This window comes from Ciconia boyciana, chromosome 2, assembly GCF_034638445.1.
Source record: "Ciconia boyciana chromosome 2, ASM3463844v1, whole genome shotgun sequence".
Classification (NCBI taxonomy): Eukaryota; Metazoa; Chordata; class Aves; order Ciconiiformes; family Ciconiidae; genus Ciconia; species Ciconia boyciana.
The window spans coordinates 134,832,559-134,855,162 of NC_132935.1; the positions used below are offsets into that span (position 1 = coordinate 134,832,559).

The window sequence follows — 22,604 nt, forward strand, 5'->3', positions numbered from 1 at the left end:
TATATTCTACAAAGCTACAGTTGATGCAGTTGACACCACTAGAAAAATAAAGTTTTGTTCACAAGGTCATATAAACATCACATTTTTTTGGATAACTCCTTTGATGTAGCATATTTGTTAATTAAATTACAAGTTTTGAAATAACATCTTATCACTTGATCAATAGATTTTCCTTACTGTTTTTCCCAGAGCTTGATGAAGATTTAAGAAGGTTGCTTACTGGCATGTTTGGGTGAATGAAAAATTACTTTTAACCTGTTTATGCTGGCTTCTGAAGATTCAGCAATACTAAGTTCCACTTTACCATTTTTACTTGTGTGCTAAGATGCTTTGAAACATTGAACATAAATATGCAACTATTTTAAAACTGATTATACAAAATTTCTTGCAATTCCTGGTAAATTTGTTAGTACACAGAGCAGTCATATTCAAACGTGATTTTACTGCAAAGCTGTTCCTCCACTGTAGGAACGATAAAAGACACTTCCTGTACTTGGAAGGAACCATAACTTTCAGCTAAAAATAAAGGATTTGTTTGCAATAGTCATATCTGAGACTACAGATACTGTTTTTTTAATACAAATAAAATATATTCAAATAATAACAATTGGATTTGATTTGTTACTAGTCAATACATTTTTTCTACAAAAAGTAAAGATATTCTTGTTCATTTTTTCCATTGTTTGTGTAGAAATTACACATTTTTAACAGAAAGAAATAATAATGCCTTTTGTCTTTAATTTTAAAAAGAAAGAAATTAATATGAACATTTTCAAAATAAAACATATTTGTGAAAATATATCAATTTTTTAAATTGACATTTACATATATCTAAATTTTTAAATTTATCATTTCTTTTGGCAGAATAAAAATGCTATGCCAAAAAATTGTAAGTTATTCTTTGCAAACCTTGAACATTGCCTAATAATAACTAAACGATGCAGAACATACACAATATGCCTAAACTGCAATCATAAATGAAAACATAAATTATGTGGCATACATGTGAGTGATCATCTTTCCATACAATGTAGTCACTGAATTCATATCCGACGTTAAGTAGTCACATTAGGAAAATAATTTTGAAGCTAGCACGTTTAAAACCCAGCCATTTTATTGAAGGATAAATTCCACTATTAGGTGGAACAGTTTTGTTTTGTTTTGCTTGTAGAGCTTGCTAATCCATTTTAAGTAAGTAAAAAACAGATTTAGAAACCAGCCCTCATGACCAAACTGCACCTAAATGGATGCAATGCCAGATACCGAAAAGTTTTTGGTCATCATATAGCTAAAGAACCAGTCTTTTTTACAGGAAGGAATCTAAGGAAAAGGGATAAGACTATGGATCAAAGGAAACAAGTATTTAATTCATGCTAACATTTACTATCATAAACAGAAACTGGGAAGTAACTGAATTTTGATTAGCAATATTTTGTTCTTCTGGATACATACTTATATTTATTTTCTTCTTCCAAAGAAGAAGATCTTCCAAGATCTGTCCCTTGGTCCATTTTAGTGTATATGAACCATAATCAATGATGGGGAATCTGAGAGGGAATCTGAAGTAAATAAATTACCACTAAATGCATTTCAAACGGTTTTATTTTACAGCAGAACTATTCATTTTTCTTTCCATGTTAATTCTGTAAAACTTCAGGAAGTATTTAAATAACAGCTTTCTCATGTGAATATGCTTTTGAAGAGTTTTTCGCATGTGTTTTTGTACCATATTAATACCTACAGTGCAAGGCCTGTCCCTGTAAACATTACTTATTTTAGTAAATCTTAATCAGGTTGCTAGAGTGGTCTCAATCAACAGGACTGCTCAAAGTGAGTAAAAGCTTGTGGGATTAGGATCTACATTCTTGCATTTTCAGCAATTTTATGGCAATTAGTTGGTATAAGCAAGAACAATTTCCTTAAAGAAAACACCACCACCACCCCCAACCAACAAACAAAAGTAATTAAAATGCTAAAAAAAAGTAGGGATTTTTTTTAAAATGTGCCAGCGTTGGCAACTTGCACCATTTTATTGCAGATTATATGGTATTAAGTGTTTGCATTAAAGCTTTTATAATCAGGAGATTGCCATAGAATCTCATTGTTCAGTTGATAAAGAAATGGCTGCAGGGAAAAGCTTAAAATATGAAGGAAGTGTGTCCTGGGAGCTCCACAACAAAAAGAAATCTGGGTAGTATTTTAATAACTCTTACAATATTTTTGAGGTCTGAAGCAGTGTTTTTTAACTTCTAGAATTGGTAGTACTGATATTGTATTTGAACAATTAATTAAGGTGCAAGCATCCTGTGTGGTGCTGCATAATATTTGACTTTTTGAAACTGCTGCCATGAATTCAAGTTTTGCGTTTAGTCACATGGGTAAGCACTCATTTCCCTTTACCCACAAATAATTAACATACCTGTTATAAGCCCTGTTTTAATAATTTCTTTTCTTTGAGCCAATAGCACCTTGAACTTAATGTTTTAAATTTAATTTTGTATGTTTGCTTGGGTAAAAACCCCAACACAACAGCAACGAAGACAATTGTCTGGGATCAAAGCTAAAAATACCAAGAAAATCTCTTCAGATCAGTGAAGAATTGCTGGTGCTGATACCAGTCAGACCTGAAGTGTACTTGATAGTGGGATAGTGTGAAAAAGATGAGTTTGCAGACCAAAAAAACAGATGGCCCCTTATCACCCCATGGGGCTAAACACACAAGAGCAAACTTCAGACGCCTTACCTTTACCCTGTCTGTCCCTATCAGGAGAGACTGTTATATTAAGGGTTATTGCCTCTCTAGCCCTCCCTGTGATCAGCTTTTGAAGTCCATGGCCAAGAGGCCAGTGTGAGAATATCACCCCAGATAAGAGGTGTTTGCTCTGTGAAATATTCAGGACAGGAATCCATGGACCCCGTGATAGTTCAGCAGGGAACCACAAACTCCAGCTAATATCTTCTAATCCCCTGTTGGTTTGAGAACTACCCACCATAAAAAGCATAACTGGCTGTTTATTTGCGCAGGCAAGAGATAACATCTTAAAGTTACAGTCTGCCTTAAGTAGTAGGGATGTGAAGCCCAAAGAAATGAACCATCCAAGCTCATAATCAAAACTGTGTGTGCTCCCTTATTCTCTCCCTAATAAGATGTAAACATTTTGGCTGGTGTCTCTTTTGAAAGATATTAATCAAATATATTGGTTAGAAATCACAAAGGATAGTCCGGTCTGAAAATTACATGGCTTCTTTTATAGCATTCTGAAGCTGTGAACAATATGTTAAAAATTTTCCCATGGCACAACCAAGTAAATACTTGTGGCGCATTTCTATTTATTACAGAGAATAGTTAAATTCTAAGACATAAATCATGCTCTTCTACTAAAGGCTTTACAAATTCCCAAAGACAAGCCTAATTCCCAATGCAATGATGCTATAAAAGATCAGACACTTTGTTATGGAGAAATCCACATTTGGAGATGTCTTTCAACAATTTTCTCTCAGGACCCTATCCTGTGAAAGGCACATGCAAGTTGCTGAACACTGTGTCAAGCTCCATTAGTTTCAAAATGGCCCTAAAAACTTATATTTAATTTGCTGTATTTAAATTATAATCTGACAAGTCTAGTACTGCCTAAGCAAAAAAATTCTTTTTCCTTTTCTTTCTTCTACTAAATGACAGTCTTTTGGTTTCAATAAGAACAATGATTTCATAAGTTTAAATTTCAAAACTGAGAGAAGATGCCACCAATTTTACCTTTTTTGCACCCCTCACATCAGTTATTGTGATTATCTAATGTCACTACTGTAGCATGAAAGAAAAAATAAGAAGAGGTAGGTGAAAAGATAAGGGAAGACGACCGAAAAGGGAAAATAATTCTTAATGGTTCTGTAGATCCTCTTTTTTTCCATTGTAATCTATCCTCTGCCCTGTCCCCAGCAACTGCCCTAAATCAAGGAACTGGCACCTGATGCATTCTGCAGATGGATCGGCACTGTATATCTGGAACATAGCATACAGGTGTTTTTTCACTTGCACAAGTTAGTTAACTAGCCAGCAGATACATCTTCTGTTTGTGGGGCAGGAGCAGGAGTGGAAAATGGAAATCTCTCCTGGCTGATTTACAGAAAGAAAGGCTAAGTGAAAGAGCAGGTCAAATCAGCATTTATTTATTAATATTTCTAATTGCTTTCACTTCCTGCTTAAGGGAGACCCTTTCTGGAAGGCACACCAGTTAACCAGACAGTCATTGAAAACACTGGGCAATAATAAAATCAATACTAAGATTTCTGAATCCTTCAGATGTGTTTTAAATACATATTCAGTTAGACACGAGTGTCCCAAAGTCTGAAGATGAGGATTTCCCTGGCCTCAGTAAATGAGGTGAATTGTTCTCTGATCTGTTTCTCTTGGTTCAAATCCACAGTCCAAGCCATTGATACATGCTTACTTGATAGCATGTGAAGGCAGATTCCTTAACCCAACATTAGAATTGTCCATTCATATTTTTTTCTGTATTTCTCCAAGCATTAATTCCCTTCTTTAAATGGAAATCTAAAAAAAAAACAAAAACAAAAAATAAAGGGACTTATCCTCTTGTATCTTCACCTTTGCCTTTTACTATGTTATGCCCTAGAGAGGATGCTCATTTTATACAGTGAATTCCAATCTCTGCTCAATTTCCACAGGAGCCAATAGACTACTCTTCCTCACAGAACAGGATTTCTGAAATTTTCTACATTTCATATCCATAAATTTAAATGTAGTGTAAGTGTCAAGAATGTACCAGATCCTGGAATCACTGGCAAATAATTCACTGGTATTTGCAGTGCAAGAGTGAATTTAAGGAGTACAAATGCAGGAGTAAATGCAGGATAATCTGACTTGGGAGGCTGGGCAATCCAATGGCCATGCCCAGGCCATAGGAGATGCTACGGCAACAACTGCTGTGGGCTAGGAGGAAAAAGAAATCGAAATGCTTTCCTTCTCCTAGTAAACCCCATGAAAAAACTCATGTCAGAGGGTAGGTCACCAATGAACTTGTCATCTATTTTGATGCCTTTTGTATTGTACCAAGCAACCATTCAATTAGTATTCAAGAAATCGCCCTAGAGAAAACCCAAATTTTGCTTTTCCAGTGAAAAACTGGAAACAAACTCTTGATGCTATGCTTTCTTGCTTGCCAGTCACTGGGTACCCTGTAGTTTCCAAGAGACAAAAGGAACAAAAGTAAAATTTCTGATATGAATCAGGAGACTCCCCCGTGAAAAACTATATGAATGATCATTGCTCCACCCCACCTCCAATGCTTTTAGCTCTGAGTCAAGCGCTCAAGATTTATCCTGCTGGATAACCACCTTATCACCTCCAGTACCGCAAAGATAACCAAATTATGTTAACCAAATCAAATCTCTGAACTCAGAAGAATTCAGACAAGAAGGCAGCTGTGGCAAATGAATTAATTTAACAGCTTTCTGCTACCAAAAGGTATCCTACTCCATCTCTCCCTTTCTCTACTGCCCCTGCCCCCCTTCCACTAGCTGTGGCATACATTGGTCCCTCCATAATCTGATTCAGCTTCATAGCCCACAGAAATCTCTCCACTTTTTTGGTTGATTAAGTTTTCTGATGGGTTGATGAGTTAATGCTGCATGTGTTTATAGAGAGATCTGACAAGAACCAGAGCCAGTGCAAGGTAAGTAATCGACAATTCAGAAGGAGAAGGGGCATGCAACCTCCCTTTTCTATGGCAATGAGCTGTTGGAGCAGCTCATACCGTCTGCTGGAACTGCAGCCTGAAGTAGTTAGTGCCAGACTTTCCAAGATCATAGCTTCTTGTGCTGATAGTTGAGTCAAAAAAAATTTCTTGCTTGTGAAGAGAAGAAATTAGACATGGCAACATAAAAGCCTGCAATGATATTTTTAGAGACTTGAATTGTGTTTAAACAGCTACCAAGTCAAAACTACTATTCTGTTTAGTCAGCTGTCAATTTGCATGGAATCTTTTTGCTTGCCTTCCTTTAACATTTACCTATTACATTAGCCCCAGTAGTCTCAGTCAGGACTCTTTTTTGGAGTCAAGTGTCAGGGAAGAAGATCTTTCAGACAATCACAAGAAAGTGTAGTCCCTCCCCAAAGACATTACCATCACTCTACCCTAAACAACTCACAGTCAGTCCAAGGTACTGTCCAGCAGACAGTTACAATATTATCTGGGGACTCCTTTAGAAATTAAGTGCTTCCAGGAAAAAAAACCCAACAAAGCAGAAAACAACAGGACAGGCACCCAAGTTCAACCTGGTTGCTCTTACTTGTATTCTGAGAAGTACCGTTTCCAGCCATGAGAAGAGATTCCTCGATGGAAGACCTGTAGGCTACATGTAAGTCAGCAGCCCTTTTTACACATTAATTTCTGCCACTTAGGCTGACATATCCTTTGGAAATAAACTGTTTAGAGCATTAATTGTTTCCTCTGCCATGATTAATCAGAAAGATTGTGCACTGTTACAGTGAAGTCCTCTAAGCCCTACCTGCTGAGGGCTCGTGAGGAGGGAAACTGTTCATAGCTTTAGCACTTTTTTCATTGGTCCTGCTTGAACGGTGTGTATCACAGCATAATGCAGCTTTTGATAAGTTAAGGGAGTTATTGCAATTTGCTAAAATAAAAACTTTTAAAGTTGCAAATCAGCTTAGTAAGAGTTAGTTATACTCCAGACATTGGATCAACCTTGCATCACAAATTTGGCATAACAGTAGACAGGTATCCGAAGTGTCAAAATATAATTTACTCTTTAAATACCTGCAGTGGCACCTTTTCCTACTGCTAATTGCTGATCTTATTTTGCACGCTGGTGTCAAATAGCATCTTTGGAGTAAGAGAGTAAAACAACAGGAAAACTCCAGTAAATCATCGTAGCCCTTAACAAACACAGTGCTTCAGGAAGGTAAGTACCCTGAAAAAAATCTTCATTCTTGCTTGACACTTCTCTATTTACTTTATTCTTTTTATGGAATGGTCACCATTTAACGAGCAATTATGTACAATATTTACTTGAACAGTAAAGTGATCTCAGTGACTTTAATGCAAGTATTATTCTAAGGGCTGCTCTATAAAACAAAGAGAAAGTACTTCACCTCAGGATAATGTTACAGGGAGAACTTCAGTCAGCAGAGCTAAATTTAAAAACAGAGCTCTGACAAGATCTAACAACTTGAAAATTTATGATCAGATCTGGCAGCTCTTTTTCAGACCTGTTCACTGTACAGAATTCAAATGGTGTGATAACACCATACATTTTAGCAGAGGTTGTAAAAATTAACTATAAAATAAAGTGCAGAATGTATCAGCTCTATCTTCAGTAGTTCCACCTAAGCATCATCAGGATAAGATGGACGAGTAGATTCATATTCTTTATTCCTTACTATTCTAAATATAAAACTCCTTTATCCATCCCCTTTATTTCTTCCCCCTTTATTTTTGTAATATTTCATTGTCAATACAATTTTTACTACTCCCGTACAAAAAGTGGATGTGATAAAACTATGTTTTTATAATATGTAATATATTGTGCTGATATTTTATCTGTTACTTTATTGAAAAAATAATACATTTCTAGTAATAAAAAGGAAATATTAGGCTAGTCAGGAACTGAGGCATGTTTTCCCCTTATCTGATTATAGTTTACAGTAAAATTAAAGCACCTTTATAGTTTCTGATCTAAACAAAGACATGAATAGTTACTCTGCATAAGAGAGTTGTGCATGAGAGAGCTTCCGCTGCTGCATCCACCTTTATCACACAGCTTCAGGAACCAGTTTAACCAAGCAACATGGACAGAGCTATGCCAATACTAAAGATGGATTTGACAATACAAAAGATATTCCACTATTTCGGCTAATGAAGTTAAGCTTGAGTCACAAGTGAGGGGCCATAGAAAGTAAAATCTGAGATAAGTTGCTTGAATATCCCTGACAATCTGAACCAGACCCTACCGGAAGTTAGAGAAGCTCCTGAGCAGTAGTTGGCACCTATAACTGATGCAAGACCTTGGGCTGAGAGAACTACCAGAAAGGTTTAGCGTGCTGTGTGTCTCGCTTTCTTGTCTTCACTTTTTGATGTTAAACTTAGTGCAGTTATCATAGCATAAGGACACAGACAAGGCAGAGTTTATGAGTGGAGATAATATCTTTATCAGAAAAAAAAAAAAGGTATATATGGAAAAAGAAACTCCTTTTCAGACACAACACCTTTTTTTGGGAAGACCTTCTTCAGGACAAAGTGGTTGTGCATTCAAAAGTATACCTACTGTTTCTAATTAGGCTAGGTGGTCTTATAAACGGTGTTGTTGATAAAGCTTGCCTTTTCTTACTAAGATACTAGGAATATAGCTGGTACCAAAGGCCTGAGAGCTTCCTGGCAGCAGAAAGTTCTGCCATATGCCACCAGTCATCTCAAGCTTTTGAAGCCCATTTTTTTCTTAACAGAATATAAAATCCATCACAAAGTTTATGCACATGGGTTGAGTATATGTTTCAAGACATGTATGTGTACCTAGGTATATAAAAGCACCTTTTGAAATGATAGCACTTCAGTGAGAAGGAGGATTGGAACAAAGGGTAAAAAGAGCCAACACAAAGAAAAATGTGCCTGTGAAATCCTCAAAGTTGGGGTTGAAACAAATGTTTTAGTTAATGCTCAGTGTCAATTCTACATTGCACCAAACAAAATCTGGTTTGGGGCCAGGTAAAAGTTAGTTAAATATTCATTAGTTTAGTGAAAACTTTTCTCCTCAAAAAATCAACAGACAAGGACGAATTGCAAAGGCAGTTGGAGAAAAAGATTTACTTGCAGAAAGTGATTTGAAAAGTGCAATAAGAAAGGAAAGATTCAAACTTCCCTTCCAATCCTTTTTAAACACTATCTCTTTTTTTCAATAGAAAAAGACCATTAGTGATTTCATTACTTAATGGGACCAGAGATAAATTACGCAAGTGAGATATCTCCTAGCTCTGCTATCATCACTGATCTCAGTTGGCCTTCTTCCATCCTACACCCTTCCAGAGGAGCTGAGGGTCACCTCACTGTGACAATCAGACATCAGACCCATGCATTTAAAATCAGCTGCAAAAATATGTATGACTATTTTGTTGCTGATGTGTTTGTTTACTAGTCAGAAATGGCAACTCCTCAGTAAATCAGATTGTATGTCGATATGGCAAAAAATTAAAATACTGGGTTAAAGTAGTTTATAATTTACATCTCTCAAACTTTGTAGATTTAGTAGACCAATTTTTTCTGTATGTAATTGCCTGCTATATGGTTACTCCAAGGCTGTAATTAGTCCAATCTGTTATCTTCATCCTATGGTTTTTACTTTATGACTTGGGAATGCTGATTGATTAATACATTTCAATTTTTTGTCTTTGACTGTACTCTGAAGGAAAGACATAAATAATTCCTTATCAAGAATCTAGTGTCTCCCTAACTCTCTTTAACAGCAAGGTTAATAGCTAAGGACCCATATTCTCTCCTTTGATGTCAATCTCTTCCTAGTTTATATGTGTAAAGTTTGTATTGGGTCATAGAAATCAGAAAATTCAATGTATTAAGTGTACACAAAGTGCTAAACATGTATAAAGAAAAAATATTTACAGGTTAATATTTACATTTACTTGTTTTGGGCATAATTTCTAATTATTACAAACCAATTATATAAAAATTTGCATTAATATCTATTTTTAGTCTTTAATATGAACTTTTCTCTTTAGACTTTATTTTTTTTTAATAGACTGTTCATTTTTCTACATACCACATATAGTATGCTATGTTCTAAAATGGTATGGTGGAATGTGGAGAATTTTGTTTTGGGGAAATAATAAATTCCTTTGGCTCTGTACAAAAGGCTTTATTCATCCCTCAGGTGCATGATCATTATCTGGGTCTATCTTGGCTTTTCCCTTAATTTAAACAAGAGCCACCTACTGTAAATCACCCCTTTTTGCTTACAGCACATGTGCAACTTGTAGATGTGCAGTCTTATATTAAAAAACGTACTAAGATTTCAGTTTCTAAAAAAAGTTATGAAGAGTTCGTTAATTAGTTCATGAATGAAAATTAACAGTGATTCCAATATCAAACAGTTTTTCTTTGCTGTCAGGGTGAAATTCAGTCTAACCTGAGAGGAAAATATGAATCTTATTGCAATTTCTAGTTAAGTTGTTGAAGCTGCTATGCCAGAACATCATGTATGCCAAAGCATCTTACTGGAGCATCGTGCATGCTTAAGGGACATATAGCATGCATTCTCAGCTGCTAAATACAGATAATTACACAATGCTTCTCAACAAAATATCTATTTGTACCAGTTGAAAGCTCATCTCCCTACCACATAAGCTTATGGAATGGTGCCTCTGACCAGGAACCATACTTATGGAAAAAATAGTGAGTAAACCTCTTACAAAGGGTTTTTTCATGCACAGTGTTTTACTAAAAATCATAGTACACAGATAAGTGATACTCAGACGTGCATACAGGCTGCTATGTTTCTTTCCTCTCTAGTGCAACCACTACATCAACCTGAAAAGCTGTGCTAAAACTCAATACACCTTACTTGCAGCCACAGGGATGTCCCCTTTCCGATCCACTGGTGCATTAGCACCTATGTGAGTGTCTTTGGGTAGGCCCTTGCACTGCTCTCTGCATTCTTGCTTTCCACAGCACGGCACTATGGACAGTCACTCTAGGTCTCCATCTATCCTTTCGTCCCTGGTATTCAGGGGAGCCTGTGCAGCATGCAGTTAAAATGAAAATAAAAAATATGTGTCTATTCCCTGCTCCTCCTGAGGTAAACACCAACTTTGTTCTACTGACCTGTAACAAAAGGCAGAGGTCAGAAGGACAAAATCCTCTGAGCTGGAGTCCATTCGTGCAGTGTGTTAAATGCCATTAGGTCTCATTGACTTCTTCAGACTTTTCCCAAGGCATTTGACATTAGCAGCAGAGATCCATATTTAATAATTATTTAAGTGTTATTACAGTATTTCTTGAGATACACTGGAGAAAAGTATATACACTGAAGAAAATTATTGACAGCATTGCATTAGGAAACCATTGTGTTGTCTCATGAAAAGTGATTTATATATAGCGATGTTACAATGAACATTACTGTACAGAGCGTTACTACATTACCCAGTCTTGCCTAACATCCCAGGCTCAGAATCAGTTTGGCCACAATATCCTGTAAGAGCTAGTGACTTTGGAGTGCTACATATGAGACACCTCAGACAGACCTGTCTTTCAGAAAGTATTAAATCTCTGCCATGAGCACACATTTTAGAGGACTAAAATGGACATCGAGACATTGAGACCCAACAGAGTAGTCTTTTAGAAAACTTTGGCCTTCATGAACACTGATGTAATTCAGGATTAATGCCATCAAGCTGAAAAGATTACAATAACAAAAGAGCAATATGAGACTGGACTTAGGCCTCCAAAGTCTAAAATCTCCAATATATATTTAAAGAGAAATAACTTACTCCAGCATTTGGAAAATGGGGCCTATTGAAAAGCATGAAACCTCTAAAATGTTATTTGAATGCCAGAAAAATAATACTTTAAAAAGCCAAGACAAAAATGCCAAGAGGAACAGAAAGGAGTGAGCCAGAAACGCTAACATGTTCATTTCCACCCTGTCTGCGAACTGGGTGGAACCCACAGCTCCACGGGCATCTCTGAGTATTAACTGATGGACAGTCCCTGCCCTCAGTGACATGGGTGTCATCTCACAAAATAGAAATATGGATGTAAGCTGGACTTAAAATAAGGTTCCTAACTAGAAAAAATACCAACTCAGAAACATGCGCCTTATGACGATACCTACATTTAGCTGTGACTTTGTACCCGCCCAGCGGAGGGTCATGGCCTTCCACAGCATCGAATCCCGCTGACACCAGGACAATCTCTGGGTCAAACTCATTGGCAGCTGGCATAATCACAGTCCTGTAGAGTGAAAAAAACCAACCTGTTAAAAATTAAAAGACTTCTGTCTTCATGACATAAATTGCCACAAACTCAAAAATCCACAACACAAGATATTTTCTTTTAATTAAACCAATCTTCATGGTAGCTGTCCAAAACCGAACAAAGTTCAAGACTTCAATTAATCTCTTTCTATAGTCACTCTTTTTTCTTTTCTACAATTGAGGAAAAAAAAAATGCAGGTACATATGAAAGCCTCTAATATTACACACACATCTGTGCCTGTTTTATCCTGCTGCCTATAAAAAGCTGCCTCTTCCAGGGAAGTGACTAATGGTTTACAGAGAGCACTCAAAGCCTGAGTGGAAACCCGGACTGCTCCAGTTAGTGCGAACTTGGTGTAAATTTGAACTATAAATTTCTTTTGGGAAAATGTTTGCTTTCCAAACTTTTTTTTTTCTTCTTAACATTTTTAAATGTTTGTCGAGGTGGGGGGTGACTCTAGCAAAGGAAAAACATGAAATTCCCTTAATCAAATCCAGACTATGTTGTCAAGCCTTTCCAAGGTCAAGCATAACAGGAATGTGACAACCACAAACTAGTGACAGCAACCCCTGCTGGTGTCAGGAAGATAATTCAGCCCTTCACAGTCACAAAGATTCCACTTTTTTAACCCCTTCCTTAACAAACTTCGATGGGGATATTTTTCACTTTGTTTTCAGTCTTCTCCAAACTTAAAGCATTAAAGACGTGTTGAAGGAGAAGATAAAACCCTGCATTCTGCACTCGCAGATGTCTTCCTTCAGGCTGACTTTCCGAAGGAAAGCTGTCAGGATGGCTTTAACACTGGTGCAACAAACGCTAATGTAATGCCTGTAATGCCTGTGCTAATTCAGGGGCACATCACTAGCATTAAAAGGCAAATACACAAATGAATGTTCTATTCCAAATATATTAACTCAAGGAAATCCCAGTTGGTCTACACTGGTTAAAATCTGAAGATCAATTTTGCACATGTGTAATACTATTTGTCTTAGTTCAATATTTATTTATTTATTATTTAATCAACTTAGGCCAAAGAGATCATGTTTTTGTTGAAAGATTAAGGTTTTCTGTGGTGAAAAAAAAAGCATATTAATAATATTTTAACAACTCTCTAGGTTTTTCTTTAGTTTAGTTTTTGATCTGTGTTTTATAAACTTTATTTTGCTCTGATTTCCTTAAAGGCAATTTTAATATTAGGAAAGTGTTCCTTTTATTTGTTAGTCAAGAGAAAAGGAGAATTCAGACTAAGTAAAAAGTCTTTGGCAGGACATACAGCATTTCAATGAATATCATTTTACATTAGAAAAAAAGGATAGAGGCAACTTCATTTTTCTGGTGATTTCACTGAAATTGCACCATGAATGTCTTCAGGCAAAGTGGTATAATTTGTGAAATATTCCTTTTTTTACATGCCATTAGTAGGCCTCTGCTGAAGTATGGATTCCAGTATTGAGCATTGCACTTCAAGAAGGACCTAACCAACTTGAGAGAACAAAAGGAAATAAAAAAATTCTAAAAAATGTGACCTAAGTGGATAAAATGATAGAATTATAATTATTTGATTCACATAACATGAGAGTAAACATGATAAAAGTCCATGAATAGGTAAGCGGTTGTTGCAAGAGGAAAGCAATAACTTGTCTGCGTTTCCACTGTGGATAGGACATGAAGTAGTTGCAGCAGGAAAGCTGTAGTTCAGACACTGGAAAAAGCTTGTTAATAGTAAGGATAGATAATCATTTAAATAAAATGTTTAATAAAATTGAAGAGTCTCCATCTCTTTGAGGTTTTTTATAATAGATAAAACAAATATCCATCAAGCTTGCTATAGGTTCAAGCTAACATGGCCCTGAGGCAGGAGGTCAGATTACTTCTCTTCTAGGTCTTTCTCCTATAGTTCCATGATGTATAGTTATATAACACACAAAGTACACATATGAATAATAACATTAGACAGTACAGTGACTGAACATTTTTGCAGGCTAATCTCCACAAAGTTAGGGAACAATATCAGGAATAAAGACCTCCTATGCAACTACATCTTATCTTTCTTATGTACATACCTTCTGATACTCTAATTATATGTTCACTGTCTGAAGCAACACATACTTCCCAAACTTCCCCACGTCTGCAACACATGTGGCACGGTTCCTGATTAGTGATGAGGACTGTGGCTGATATGCAATCTTGATCTGTCCCATAGCACCAAATATCTTATACACTGAAAGAAGGAGGGTTCCTATGGAGAACCCTCCCTATCTGCAGCCACTTGAGCTTTTGCCCTCCTCCTCTCCATTCACATTTCCTCAAATTCAAGTCAGGCTCTGTTTTTTATTTCTTCATGTCAAATAAAATGGCAGCACCACGGAATACAGCATAGACAATGCTCAGGAGTCAGAGGATGGACTGTGTTCAGTGCAGACAGAAGCTCTGGAAACTCAAGTTGCTGAGCACTGACAAACCTAACCAGGCCAACACAGAATGAGATTTTTGAGAGTCTTATAATGTGGAGCACTGGGAAAATCTACCACACTTCTACCACATTTCAAGACCTTGCTCAAAAGCGTAAAGATGTCAGCACATTTTTTTATAACTTGCGCAAAACAATGCATTTGAGCCTTAATTTCATTCTTAGAAGCAGCAAAAATTGTTTAGCCACAGTTTCTTCAAAATTTTTATCAAATAAATACATCTGACATGAAAACTGCCAGTCACACTGGGCAAGATTAGTAAAATTATTAAATACTGAAAGCAAGGTCTTTCAACACAAAGCACCAGGAATAGCTATTAACACCATCTTTAATACTACTGAACAGGAAATAGTAGCATATTCATAAATCTCTACAGAAATGATATATAGGAATCTCAGCTAAAGGAAGGAGGAGGCTATAAGGATAATAACCGGAGATGGCATTTAGAATTCACTGTTCTGTTACTGCTTTCAGTATTACCCGAATTCACATGACTAAAATAAGACCTAAGAGGGTTTTTCTGAAAGAAAGATTTTTTCTTTTAAAAATGTACACAGTGCCTGTTAAATTTCACCAGAAGAATAGCACCCTACTTTTGTTATAATACTGTCTCACAAATTATGACAGAACTTTGCTGCTGCTACTCTGCATACTACATACCAGAAGAGCTAACCTATGTGCCCACAAGACCTGTGTCGTTGTTCATTTCTCTTTCATCCTCCATAACATTGAGGGACTTGGAATGTCAGAGCTCATCCATGTTACACTGTTCTTGATTTAATACTGAACAGAAACTCTACGGACTTTTCTTTAAAAAAGACGTTATGGAAAATGTAATCTGTTTACTAGGATAGCAAGCTTGACTCTTCTCTAAAAAATCTCACGGTGTCTGTGGTCCTTGTTATGGCAGCCAAGACTACTATTTGGTCTTTCAAAAAGATGACAGCTGCAAGTACCTCAATTGCAGAGAGGACCATAGCATTTTGTTTTGAACTTTGTGTAGGTAAGACCTCTCTAACCTTTGTTAACCTCTCTAACCTTGGCAGGAACTCCTTTGTGGCACAAAACACACCTGTAAATTTCTTCACAAGAATTTTCTTTCCTATCTTATGAAGTGCTATAAGGAATCGTATACGTACATTTTAAAATATGGACTAAATTTCACCAGGACATAAATAAAACCTTTTGGCATTTGCTATCTCTCAGGCTTCAGTGCCTTCATTATCCCTGAATAACTGTCTTTAGAAAAATGTTTTGAGGTTGGAAGCTGTAAAGAAAGTCCCCACAAAGCACTACATTCCATTCCTTTTTTTATTTGAGCAACACGAAGCTCATTTCTCCCTCGTAAACAGGTTTCTCCTACATCAGGAGAGTGAGGATGGTTGGACAGGCAGGGACAGCTCCTGAGCCTTCACTGTCTCTTGGGAGTAGAGAATCATCAGACCCTGCATCTTGCTCCTTTCCCATCTCATCTACACTCTGGAGAGCACAGCAAGGTGTAAGAAAGATAAATCATCCATCTACTGCCTCCTCAGGAGCTCCATAACCATAGCACTTCCCTTCTCAATTGCTTAAGAACAGAATCCTCTGAATCAGATCATAACAGAAAATATGCTTTTTTTTTTAAAGCATACATCTAGCATTGGTCATACACTAATAGATATTCATGTTAATCTTCCCAAATTCCTCAGACCAACCCTATGCTCAGAAGTCAGGCTGCAGCTGGCAGGATTTGTTACGGTGCGAAGGGTCAAAACTCTGCTCATCAGAAATCCTTTGCAAGGGTGCATAGGCAGCCTTCACTCAGACCTAGGTAGGAACAGTTACTATCTTACCCGCAGCAGGAGTAGAAATATGATTTGGCTTCTGGCCACAGGTCACCAGACAAGTACGGACTGGGGACTGGCAGGCCATCAGCTTCCTGCTTGAAGCCAGTTGGGCTGCAGGGGTTATCAGCAAACAGAAGTTAATGCTAGGATCCTTCTCCGACAAAATGAGTAGTTTTTGTCAGAAGAGAAATGAATTTTATTCTTCCACTATGACTCACACTCTCCTCTGTTCCCTCCTCCAAAGAAAATAAAACACATAAAAGAGAGATTTATTTTCTGTGATCCTGAATCATATAGAAGCATAAATATTTGGTATACCATATTCACCTAATGATGACAGCAGAGTTACAGGGGCATCTTGCCTGGCTGACTGTTTCTTTCTTTTCTCTCACATTTTCATTAATAAACATGTCAAAGCCTGAAAGCTTGAGCAGCTGGATCACAGGAGTTATTTATCCATGCTAAACTTTGCAGTTACAATGAAACTGTGTCCTCCAGCCCAAGGTAGTGCAGATCCTCCTTTAAGTCTGATGGTACTGGGAACAGAGCATGTGTCTGGGAAGCTGAAAAGATTCCTTTTTGTCCCACTAAGGAGATTTCCCCAAAGAAATAATATGTTCCATTTGGGTATGCTGCTGTCTGCAGAGAAGCCAAGGGATGGCTTCCAGTTGGGTATAGTCCTAGAGAAAACATCAGGCATGTGATCTTCCTCTCCCCACCAATCTGAACATCAGATGCAAGATATTAAAGAGATTATACCAAGGGACTCTGTTCCTTTTATTCTTTCATTCTATTTTTGTACATTTAAAGCACATGGTTAGGATGCTCCCAAACATTTGTTCTCCCAGAAGAGATTGCAGAGAAGTACCCAACCCAGAAATGACTCTGCAAGTACCATCACACAGAGCTGGAAACCTCCAAAGAAAGTTAAGCTGATGCAAATAGCTACAATTCTTTTACTGTGTTGATAATTTAAAAAGGAAACAAGCAGGAATACCAGCCCAGGACAGTAATTTATGTAATTGAGAAAAAAAATCCACACTGTTCTAAAACTGCAGATTGGAATGGCTTAGTAACATAAAATATTTGCTCTTTCTCTAAAATCCTCCAGTGTTTTCATCCAGTGATCTCAAAGTACTTTCAGAACATTAATAAATGGAAAGGCTCATATCTTCAGCTGGTATAAATCAGTGTAGCTGTTTCTGATTGCATAGTCCTCTAAAGCAAGCATGTCTTGTACCCACTTCACAGATGAATCAGCTAAAACTAAAAGCTGGTAAAAGACTTGAATAAATTACTTAGTTGTCCCTGGAAAAACCTCAAAAAAAATGCAGAAGACTCTAACTACTTCACTCACTACTTAGAGTCACTACACAGACTCTAACTACCACTTCACTACTCCACTACTTCAACTAGTAGAAAACACTATAAAAGCACTGTTACTTATTCAGTTATACCAGACCTGTATTTTGCAAGTAATATATATACAATGCATTAGTGCTATTAGAGTGGGGGTTTTGCCACCAAATGGAGACCCAGTCTCTTGCTTAAAGAATGTAGGTCTACCTACAGTTTTTCAGTTTCACATCCTGCAAATAAAATATTGTTCCAAACAAACACTATGTTGTCCTACCTTAAAATTACACAGTTTAAGTATGTTGTTGAATGCACCCTGATATGAATAGATCAGAAAGTATTTAAAAGATTGCCCCAATAGGTATGTGGAACTTATGGTATCTATTATTTTTATGTGTTGTTTGCACATATGTTTTAATGTAACGCAATATCAAGTAATGCCTATCCTCACAGAAAGCTACATAGCATTTCTGTACAACTATTGGATAAATTTTTTTCTCTGTATTAATTGAGTTTATACTAGTGGCTCTCACTAAAATTTTGGTTCACCTTCATGACATTTCTTTATGCCAGTTCTACTGTCAGCCCAAGTTCACCACAATCAAACCTGAGAACTTTCCCCCAAACTCCTTGCTGACTGTCATCTGACCATCAGCTTTGTCCTGAACTTACCCTCCAAGGTATGCCTAAATTCTGCAGATTTTATCTGTATTAGTTTCTAAGTTATATCTTTTATATAAGTTTTATCTTTATAGCCTTTATTTTTATATCTTTTCTTTTATCCTTATAGGTTTTCTTTTTATATCTTTTTAATAATTTTATTTCTTCTCTATTTTTTATAAGCACAGTCAATATTCTTGTCCTTACTTTTATTTTATAGTTACCTTATTTGTTTTCTGGAGATACAAAATATGTTTTTCTTTTATTCTTCAAGGGGCAAAAGGTACCATATCAATACAAAATCCTCACTACTGTAAATCATGGTCATTTCACTGGGATTTACACATGGTATTAAATTTAAGCACATGCCAAAGTGTTTAAAGGGTCAAGGTCTTCCATGGATGCACCCAAGTTAGTAATTTCAAACGTTATAATTGTAGGACTATTTAAGTGCCACTGAATTAAAAGTTTTAGAAGCACCAATAGCTTTGCTTTTTTTTTTTTTTTTTTTTTTGGCTTTTGAAAACATTTTCAGAGCCTAAGGCTATTATTTGTGGGTTCCTTTTTAAATGAATTATTTTGGCATCCTGCATGCAAGTTTCCTGAATTCTATTACAGCTGGAATTGCAACATCTTAAGCACTCAAAAAGCATAAGAAATATTGACTACAATATCTGCTGATCCTTCAATTTTTATTATTATTTAGAAAGGTGGTTTCAATGTAATTATAAGGACTCGTCTACATTTGATCTACAGTATGCCTCACTCAGAGTCTCTGCACTAGTACAAAAAGAACCAAAATAAATAAGAAAAAGTTAACAAACAGGAAGAGTATGAGAAAAGTATTACTTTGTGGTTTTCATAATTTACTTAAAAATTAATCGCATAGTCAAATAAAATTATCCAACTTCCAGAAACATGGGCAAATGCATATACACACGTACAATGCACTTTCACATCCATATTTAGAACCGAGTAAAACTCAAAGTTTAGTGGTATTAAGTAAAGGGATTGGCTAAAAATTATGGTAAGTAAGCTTGCACAAAGGCTATGGGTCTAAGTATCTCTTAAATGATTATACGTTGAAAGAAGAGGTTACCTTGGAAGGATCAAAGACTTCAAGCTGTCCCGTATGCAAATATAAAGCTAAATATAGGCCAAGATAGTACATATAGTAGCAGGATATCTCCTTGCAGAACACTTTTACCCTGAAAAGTGACTGAGTAAAAAAATCTGCTTTTTCTATTAAATGTTCCTCTGTCTTTTTAGAGTCTTATTTGTGGAAGCAATGGCATGATGAAAGAAAAATTTACTATCTTTTAACCTTTTATTTATTTCTCAGATCTCAGATAAAGCTGGTTGGTACCGTGCCATCTTGTGCAACATAAATAAAACTTATTTACTAAGTTCCAGCTGCTAGCTAAAGGACTGATGTGGCTTCCAAGAGCTATACAACTGCAGATGATATATGAGAAGGAGGAAATAGAGGTTTAATTTGCAAAGATGGGGCTTAAAATAAAACACAGCATGACTTAAAATAGTATCACCAACACTGAGAAAGTAAAATGCAATAAATATGGAATCCCACCATTTTAAGTCAATTATTTTTCTATCAAAGCCATTCTAACATGTATGGGAAATGGTACTGACACATGCATATACACTGCCAAATTTTACCCTTAAGTATTATTTAAGATAGCATTTAGTTTTCATGGTGTAATGTGTTCCTATCAGAAAAATCAATTCAGTGCCGATTTCTTGTTATTACTTCATTTTATGAAAAAAAAAAAAAGAGTAAATCTTTGGAAGCTTTTCTGCCATAAATATAATAATCACATTTGGGGGTATTTTAAGTTTACTGTTTTAAAATTTGTAGGGCTGCTTAGAAAACAGATTACATTTCTATCAAGCCTGAGCACACTACAGTATTTTCTATAACAAAATAAGTATCAGTTTTGCCTTTCTACTAAGTAATTTCTTTCAACAGTATTTTATTGTAAAAGTCAGTGGACTTGGCCTAAAATGTTAACATAATAAACTAATAATACTACTAAAACAGTTCACTGCTCCCAGTAAATCTTATTACATAGTAATAAGATTGTTCCTAAGAAGACAAAAATAAGTGTTATAATACCAGAAATAGTTAAATACAGAGGTAAAAACTTGCCACAATGTGTTGCATTTATAGAGTTCACAAAATGAATGATAGCATGGTATCCTCTCTGAGGAATTTTGTATGTCTATGAAAAAGCATATTGTTTTGAGTATATTCTACCTTTCAGTGTATTTTTAGAGTACTTGACACTTTTAAAATTACTTAGCAATCTAAGAACAGTATAAGAGAAAGGAGAACGTAGTACCTATTTTACTTATACCCCACAGGAATGGTGAAATTGGGGAAAAGAAGGAAATGGTGGTGTTCTGAATAAATCAAAAAGAGAAGAGGGCTCTGGAGTATGAAGTTTGTCTCTAGGTCCAAAATCTACCCTCCTCCTTTACAAAAAAACTTCAGAAAAGCTTTCCAGTTTGGGCATATAGCATACAGTTTGACAAACAGTAGGAATGAGGAAAATGCGTTATCTAAAATTTGCTGCTATTGATTGTACAACAGCTCACTTTGCAATGTTAACAATCTGCTTATGTCACCACTGAAGTGATTACTAGAGAAGTTTAAAGTAGTTTTCAGTTCTTGCAGAAGTGAGGTGTGGGGAAGAAGGGAGGGTAAATCTTATTAAAAAACGCCTGGGGAGATGAATTGGAGAGGTTGCGTTTTTCATGGGAGCAATAGGTTGAGTGGATAAAAGATACAGAAACCCCTTGGAAAAAATACTTCTAGCACAAAATTTGCTAAATTTCTGAAAAATGCATTTTGCCCAGAAGGGGATTTTTTTTCTTTCCTTTTAAATGAAAAGAAAACAAATATTTTCTAGAAATCAAATTATTCATCAAGGTCACGGCCATTTGCAAAAGCATAATTTTTCACATGCTGTATTCATCAACATGGTTGTGCATACAAAGTACATGAAGTTGTCTTAATTTTTTTCTCAGAAGTCTCTACATATTCTCTCTTGCAAATGCTTTCTTGCTTTGTCTTGTATTTCCTTCCATATACTCATAACTACTTTTAAAGGTGTTTTTGTGTGTGTGATTTTCTGTCTTATCATTAAATAGAAATTTCACAAATTTCTGGATAGCCACTATTATTTTATTATATATTATGTTGTCACTATTCCTTTGAAGTAATGTTATTCAGAAAATTGTTCATATGGCTAATCTTATTTTTCAGCTCTTATAAGGTATTCTTTCAGAGGTAAGATACAGACGTATATCACTTCCTCTTGGTTTTTTGCTGAGGAACAACATAGACTGGTAGAAAGGGAACAGATGGACATTTTCTTACATCCAAACCAAATTAACCAACAGGAAGTGTCTCTGATCTCAAGCAGGAGATATAGATGCTACAGGCAGCAACAGTATCCAACACTTCTGTATTAGTAAATACAGGCCTAATTGTTTGTCTCATGCTTTGCAGAACTTTGTCATTGGAACTGGGACCACTTTAGACCATCCCATTACTCTAGCGTGTATTTAAACAGACCAGCTGGGCTTCATTCTGATAGCCAAAAATACAGCATCCCTCATATAACAAGGTTTTATACGGTACAGAAACATCAAGTCTTCTCACTTTACTTAAATCGAATGCCACTTAATGGAACCCATACTGATATAATTTTAGTGGGGGTTTAGAGGAAATACTTACAGATAATGTAAGGTTACCCAGAAAAGCACTTTTCAATGCCTGCCCTTCCCATCCCTCCACCCACCCCCACCCCCTTCCCCCACAAAATTCTCAGAGAGAAAGAGAGAAGATATTTGTGGGAGCAGGGGGAACGCTCACACTAAAGCATTAATCCCTAGGTACCCCATAGTGCTAGAAACTACAACTTTTTCTGGTGCAGTTTCAGCTACTGTTTGGTTAGAAATGTGATCTGGTGTTGGCTCTGGGTAGTTTGGAGGAATCCTGTCTCTTTTATATTATCCTATCCCCTCTCTTCCCTTACACTTATTTTGCTCAACAAAATAGAGGAAATATGATAGACTCCAAAGACAGAGAAAATTGGATGTCAGCGTTTACAAATTAACTGAATTGAACGTGACTAGAAGGACTCAGCTCACAAAGAAAAGTACCAGACTCGTTCAGGGAGTAACATCAGGTAGACTCATGTTTTAAAATATGAAACACTCTCCTGCAAGAGAGTTACACCTAT

At 36.2% G+C, this 22,604-nt stretch overlaps 1 protein-coding gene across 4 annotated transcripts in view; it reads right to left on the bottom strand.

The window, feature by feature from the left end:
• HDAC9 (histone deacetylase 9) overlaps window positions 1-22,604 on the bottom strand; it is a 489,748-nt gene that overhangs the window by 45,683 nt on the left and 421,461 nt on the right. For all 4 annotated transcript variants that reach the window (XM_072854172.1, XM_072854173.1, XM_072854174.1 and 1 more), the window contains one exon: window positions 11,878-11,996. In XM_072854172.1, coding sequence (XP_072710273.1) covers window positions 11,878-11,996 — 119 coding nt within the window. The remainder of the gene's footprint in view (window positions 1-11,877; window positions 11,997-22,604) is intronic.